Raw genomic sequence first — 7,401 nt, 5'->3', positions numbered from 1 at the left:
CCTATTTGAAGAATAAATAGTGTATCAGAATGTGGGATTATGTGCTTGCAATTTACATAATTTTGTTGGCAAACAGGGAAAAAAGCCATTTACAGCAACAAAATCACACAGTAAAAAAAAATGGAAATGAAAGAAAGGAAAAAATAATCAATACTTTATTTAAATATCTCTAACGTCATCTGGTTACAAATCAGAAGACAGACACTAATTTCAGTTTGTGCTGGAGCCTGGTGATGCTACCATTAATTCCAGATTAGAAAGGAGCGTACTTAACCTTCCTTAATCCGTGACAGATGCTTTAGCCAGATCAATAGTCTTTCACTTTTTTTTGTTCCAACGAGAAGACTGATCGCAAAGAGTTTCCTTGTGCTCATTTCCACTTCCCTCAGTCTTCATTATTGCTCCAATTAGTCACTCATTGGAAACACTGGAGGGAACATTAGAGACCAGCAACCCCCTGGGACGAACATCAAGGGGCGGCTCTCAGTAGAGACCCTTTGTCACAAACTTGAGAGAAAAAAAGCCACTCAAACAAGTGTATCAAGCAGTAGAGTCTGCGGAGAGAGGGGGCGAGAAGTTGCTGCTTTTGCTACTGAGGGAGAAATAATCACAATGTTGCCTTCTCATGAATTATTAAGCAGCCCCAGCTTCTTTTAGCACTGGTCTAAATGCTGCATTTCTATCCATGGGTCTGAAGCGGAGAGCAAGGGTGTTTTTATGACAGCTGTATTACTGCTGATAAGCAAGACTCAGCTAGCTGATCAAGTAGTGAGACAAGGAGCTCGCGCAGGAACTGCAAGCAGCAGCACAGTTCTTTTTTTCTTCTTGTAGTTGGGATCTGTTTAGAAGACAAAAGGTAAGGGGAGAAAAAAAAAAAAGCAAGGTTGATAGCTGTTATCAAAGAAACCAGACGCAGACCTGGCTGCCCACATGCCGATCGAATTTGTTTGCAAAATTAAATTTGCAGAGGAGGATGAGAAGCAGAAGGGAAAGCAGGAAGGGGACAAGGAGAGCCTGATTGAGGAGACCTGTACACCTCCAACCAAGGACCTGGCTGGCTTTGCAAACTCCTGCACCCTCCATGGGATTAATCATATCCTTGTTTCAGGGCGGCTAGGCATCAAGCAGACCCTTTGGGCACTGACCTTTGTGGTGTCTCTAGCATTGTTTTTGTACCAGGCAGCTAAGTGTGCCATGTTTTACTTGGAGCACCCCCACGTAACGGCACTGGATGAGGAGGCTAGCCGGGAGATGGTCTTCCCTGCCGTGACCATCTGTAACATCAACCGCTTTCGCTTTTCTGCACTCACCGACGCTGACATTTACCACCTAACTAACTTGACTGGACTACCCCCAAAGAACAAGGATGGGCACAAAGCCACAGATTTGGTGTACCCTGACCCCAACATGGAAGACATCTTTAACAGGACAGGGCACCAGATGGAGGACATGCTGAAGAGCTGTAATTTTAGTGGGGAGAACTGCTCTGCCAAAGACTTTTCAGTGGTAAGTGCCATACTTTTTTATTAGCAACATATGATTTAACAAAACACGCTGTTCTGTAGGACAGAACTTGGTTAAGCTTTAGATACACAATATTTTAACACTGCTGAGAGGAAAAAATGCTTAAGCAGCAGTAGAAGAAAAATAAAGTCATATATTAACATGAACTGTACAATATGTCATAAAGTCCAAGTACACTGTGAACATCACTGCCTGTTGAGGAGGGTAAGAACTTGAATAAATAGCCAGACACCCCAAGTTCATTACAGGAGCAATCTAGCTGATACTGCTATAACGTCTTCACATCTCTGATTGAATCAGTGGTATCCAGTAAAAGAAATTGAACTGGTGTTTACTAGATTTCCTCAGAGACGCATATTGTACTGTATATGCTGCTATTTATAGAGTCATGGTTATACTGTGGCTTGTGCTGTATTTGTAGGAGAATGGATGACTGTCATAATTTATATTACAGCTACTTTAGGAAAGAGCACAGTGCTTTTACTTTTCAGAAAGAATAGAGCTTTCATAAGCTGATTACAATTTTGTCTTGCTTTCTTAACGTCAGTGTAAATGCGGTTTGTGTTTCAGCAGCATTGATGTCTCTTAGTAGCACCTTCTTAATGAGAAGAGAATAAGAAAATGTGTAGATTTTGTTAAGTTTCATTTAAATGAGTCATGTTAATCCAAAATATTAAAAATAGCTTTTATTGATATTACCTGATGCATTAGTCAAATGTCCAAATCAAAAATGTGCCTATGCATTTTAATTTAGCGGTTTGAAATACAAATGTATCCAACAAGTATAAAAAATATTAGACTTTTCTTCTTTACAATGTATATAATTGCATTTTCTTTTTTAGAAATATGTATTTCTAATGTTTTTGAGCTGTATATAAATATGTTGAGGATCAGTTATTGCATTTCAAAACTCTCCTGCAACCTCTAATGTTCTAATAAATGTTTATCTCTATCAAACTATTTACCCTTTGGAATTTACTTTCACCACCCTAGATGGAAATGTAATTTAGGGAATTGGCAGTTACAGAAGCTAGGAGTATGACAGTAATATAAAAGTTATATTATATTAGTCACAGTGGAAATCTATTGATCTGAGTGTCATTGAAGTGACCGACAGTGGATTATAATGCCTTAGGGCTGAGGTCAATATTGTCCACTCTGTTGCTTATCTTACTTGAGTTTGTATCTGTTTAAACCATTTTAATGAAAGAAAAGACATTTGACAGATTGGCTTAAAATTTACTGCACGGACTATTGTTTGATCTCACTTGTTTTCCCTACCAGGAATGGTGTTTACGGCATTTTTACATCCACTTTAGTTTCTATTGTATTAAAGTCTAGCACATTATCAGGGAATTGCGGGGTGCGGCACAGGAAGCAGGGAATAGGAAGTGCACTGTTTATACTGTATAATATGTGATGGTTAAATTGTTATTATATATGTAATGGCCATTTTTCAGCACATTATGTGAGGCTTAAGTTATAGTGATCTGTAAGAATTTCTAAGTCTATGCTCTCTTGTTAAAAAGCCACTCTGCCCAAATATCTGGAAACTTGTCACAAGTTAGCTTTAGACCCTAGCCTATTGCAGTATTCATCAGTAACTGTATTCAAATGAATGTTCCCCGTATGGAGAAGGCTAATGCGGGGTTGTGTATGTTTTTGCATTTTAATTACTTAAGAGACTGTGAAGACAAACAGCAAGCTGTTAAAAACTGAGGTGCATAAAAGGTTACAGAACACTATTATGTTTATAATATTCCTACAGTACTTATTGTTACTGCCTCCTGTGTACTATTTTTGTATCAAATTTCTATATAAACAGATTTGTTATTTGTGTCTAAATCTTTCGTTCTGGGTCTATCTATTAACTATGTCTTTTCTACAGAGGTAAGTTTTCCCCAGGTTATACTGTCTTTGGAACATGTCTCTGGTTCCTCATCTGTGCGTCATTGTGTCGCAATCTAAAAACACTAAATTGCAGTCTCTCTTTTTTTATTTTAAATGTTTTATTTAGACAATCCCAACAATTTTGTATGAAACTAGAGATGTTCTCCATATACAGTACATGTTATGGGATAGCAGTGTCCAGGTTGACTAAAAATATGCTGTGTATTTTATTGTGCTTAAAAAGACATTTTAGTAATACTAAAAAGAAAAAAAGTTAGGAAAACAAATGTATTGATAAAATGGTCTTCATGTTGTTGAAACCTATGTTCTTTAAGTCACACTGAATACTGTATGTATTGTACGTAACAGCAGTACAAACGGAAATAATAAGTACTTTTAAAAGTTGACGGATGTTCTTGAGTGCTTTACATCTCTCAACATTTGTTGCGTTTTTAACTGATTCCTTATCTTATCTGTATCTCTCAATTTTTAGGAACAAAGTTTACAGCGGATCCCCAATCTCAGTACAGACCACAGGGTTAAACTGATCATTTCTTTCTTCTTCTGGGGGAATGGCTGTGCTTGGGGGAGAAGACAGGAAAGTAATAGCAGTACTGCATTTTTAAACATCATTTTAATGCTGTAGAATTGCAGTACCTGTAGTAGCAAATGCAACAAAAGAATAGTTCTCAGAAATTAGTGAAACAGTTCTACCAGACATATCATCCAAGCTTACTATGTTTATTAATAGTACTAACTATTGAAATCAAGCAGACAAGCTTTGTGCAAAAAAAATCTTTTAATTATATGTAAGCTTTTAATCATGTTTTTTCTTTCTTATCAGCAGATTCATTTGGCGTAATATAAATTAATGTCAATGCACTTTATTGATTTAAATGTTCAGATTGATGTTTTATTAAATAAAAAAGAACCCCTTTGTTTAATATTTTGAAAATACACATCAAGATATTCTAATCATATGAGTAACAAGTTAGTACAGCCCAGACTTAATACATTGCTTTACAATCCTCTAGGGGGCAGAAGACTGATACTTTGTGTTTGTTACAAATGAGGACATCTTAAAACCTACCTGCAAGCTATCTGGAAGCACTCGATTTGTTGTAGTTTAATCGACCCTGAAGTGTATCATTAGTACTGTCCTCAGTACTAACCACAGGATCATCCACAGTTTTACTTTTAGTTCATTGCAATTTACCGAACAGGTTTTACATTACAAGCGTATTCGGAAAATCAATTCTATTCATGGTTTATACCAAAAAATCTTGCTTTTATATTTCACTTGAAATTGGAAATGGAAAAATGTATATGCAATTCCCTGGTCAGGGTCATTCTGCAGGCTTTGTAGTAATGACACATTTGTATGGTTATGTATGTTGCATGTGGCATGATTTAAACAACAGACTTAATACTAAGAATCAGGTAACTGGGTTATTTTTTTGTTGGTTATCTAAAGGAAATATTACACATTAATGTTTTTTCTCTAATTTGTTGTTCTGATAGAGCAGGGGTACCAAAATCCAGGCATGGAGGGCATTAGTTTAAAAAGTAAAATGTAGTTAAAACAGATAACTATTTTAGGGCCTAGGGCCTGGATGGGGGCTTAACTGGGATAAATAATCTAGAACATAATTGGAGCCAATAGCTAGATTGGAGGAGCCTCTGCTGGAATGTTATTACTGTCTGAGTAAATAGTTTAACAAAAGAAAAATGAAGCGTGGATAATAAATAATGTATTTTGTGTGGACTTAATGTGTCCTACATGCTCCGAGATTTGACAGCCTGATGTCAGTAATCCTTTTGACGTTACATTCAGTAAAGATCTCACAATGCAATGCTGGGAGGTCTAACAGGGTCTTCCAGCTTGTTTTTTAAGGATTACATAATTCACTGTTTATAATCTTTGAGTCATAGTGATTCTTAATGAGTAATAATAAAGCTTTATGTAAAATAACCTGCACTGTATGCCAACAAGTGAAAAACTAAAATGGGTCATCTGAAAAATGTGATGTAAAAAAGCAATTACTAAATCGACTTGGTTACAGTTGTAACTTGTTGAAATGTGGATAACCATCATTTTACTCGTTGTTTTTTATTTCTGGATTTTCTACATTTATATTTGATGAATGGTTATTCATTTATCACTTTTTAAAGGTATAGTCATACCATACAAAAATAGAATAGAAAGGTTGTTTATTCTGCCTGAACTATTGTATAGTGTTTTGAGAAATCAGACTCCTTCATTGCATAAACTGATCAATGATTCACAACCAATTCTGAACCTTTAAAAATTGCTCTGCAATTAGGGAAATATGGCAAATTATTTTTATGTGTTGTCTCTTTGAAATGCAGTTTTAATATACCTTTATGGCATTATTTTTAAAGTTATTTAATTGAAAATGTTAAGATTTTGACTTATTGCTTTAATGGAGTCTTTTCCTGATCTGATTGTTACCAGCCATTTGAACCTTCATCATCTCAGGCCAGCTGTATGAAGATTAAGCTATTCTGTAAATTACAAATGTGATCCTTTGAACAGACAAGTTCCATTTGGAGTTGAGAATAGTCTCTGATCACCCATTCCAATGGCTTTTAATATACTAGGTTAGCATATACCTACTGAGTCACATGAATGGAATGGTAATCTTTGATAATGCTTCGTTCAATGGACTGATCCAAGTGTCTTGTGCTTATTACCATGTTTTATTTATTTGTCACTTATCATATTTTTCAGTCAGTGAGAACGGCTGCTACTGAATATATTCATGGCATTAGCAAACTTATCAAAATAGGTAAAAAAATATATATAAAATAAAGTAATACTAAAAAAAAATCTAATTTAGCACAGCCAGCAGAGATTTCACAACTTCCTCTAGACAGTTCAGTTGTAAGGCTCCTCTTCCAAAGCAGGACGAACTGCATGCATTTGAAAAGATAATTGAATATTTAATAACATGCCATGTCCTTTTGAATGTATTTCATGTATATATTATCTTCAACTTTAATTGAAAATCATTGCATACACATGGCATTATAATATATTTAAATATATCTCAATATCTAGTATGTGATACACTGAAAAAGAGAAACTTTACCACAGTGAAGCTATAATATCATTCCATACTACTAGCTTCCTTCTTCTGACTGCTGTGGTTGTGAGGATTTCAGAGAAATGTGGCCAAACTATTTTCAGCTTTAAATGTCACATGTAATTACGTTTCTAAGTTATGTACACACACACACACACACACACACACACACACACACACACACACATATCACCGTTACTGTCAGGAACTGGCACAGCGTGTCCTCAGTCTAGGAAAGCTTTAGTATTGAGTATGTGATAAATGTGAATGTTTTGCTTTTACATAAAGTAGAAGCAAAAAGGTATCGTATTGGAGGTGGGTAAAACTCTGTGCTGTTGTCTGATAGAGAAAAGAATAATGTGAATGTCCTGTTTGCAGTTTTTCTTAGAGCTTGGGTAGAAATTGTTAAGGAATAATGCTGTAGAAGTAACAGAGCCCACCAATCAGGCTTGCTTTTTGTTTGAATTTGAAAATTAAAGGTCCCCGGAAACTAGTGGCAAATAAAACCTAGCAAGCAATTCATTTCGATTTGTTTTAATTTTTTAAACACACACAAGCTTTTTCCTGAAAACTGCATATGTAAAAGACCAATAGGTCTTCTTAGTTCTGCCCTTTAGCACTGAATGGAAGTTACTTTAAAATTCTTATCAGCCAAGACCTTTACATTCTCCCTCTGTGAGGTATATCTCAGGGGGGCATGTTCTACTTCATAAATGCTTTTCTGAAGCAGTATTTCTTCCACCGTGCCTTGCACAGAAAAATTCAAGTTCTTCTAACCCAAGGGAGCCATTTACCAGAGGAAACAGTTGTTTTTCTTTGACGACCATACCGTTTACTGCATTTCATAGTGTGGAGAAGGTACAGTCACTTCATGTAGGAT

General features: G+C 35.8%; 1 protein-coding gene across 1 annotated transcript in view; it reads left to right on the top strand.

Moving 5' to 3' along the window:
• The first annotated feature begins 321 nt into the window (after positions 1-321).
• Positions 322-7,401, top strand: part of LOC117426321 (acid-sensing ion channel 4-A-like) — a 74,929-nt gene continuing 67,849 nt past the window's right edge. The window contains exon 1 of the mRNA XM_034043782.3: positions 322-1,506. Coding sequence (XP_033899673.1) covers positions 931-1,506 — 576 coding nt within the window. The 5' untranslated portion in view covers positions 322-930. The remainder of the gene's footprint in view (positions 1,507-7,401) is intronic.

The sequence above is a fragment of the Acipenser ruthenus genome, chromosome 11 (genome assembly GCF_902713425.1).
Source record: "Acipenser ruthenus chromosome 11, fAciRut3.2 maternal haplotype, whole genome shotgun sequence".
Lineage (NCBI taxonomy): Eukaryota > Metazoa > Chordata > Actinopteri > Acipenseriformes > Acipenseridae > Acipenser > Acipenser ruthenus.
The sequence above is the reverse complement of the archived record's forward strand: the minus strand, read 5'-3'. Positions and strand labels throughout refer to the sequence as shown.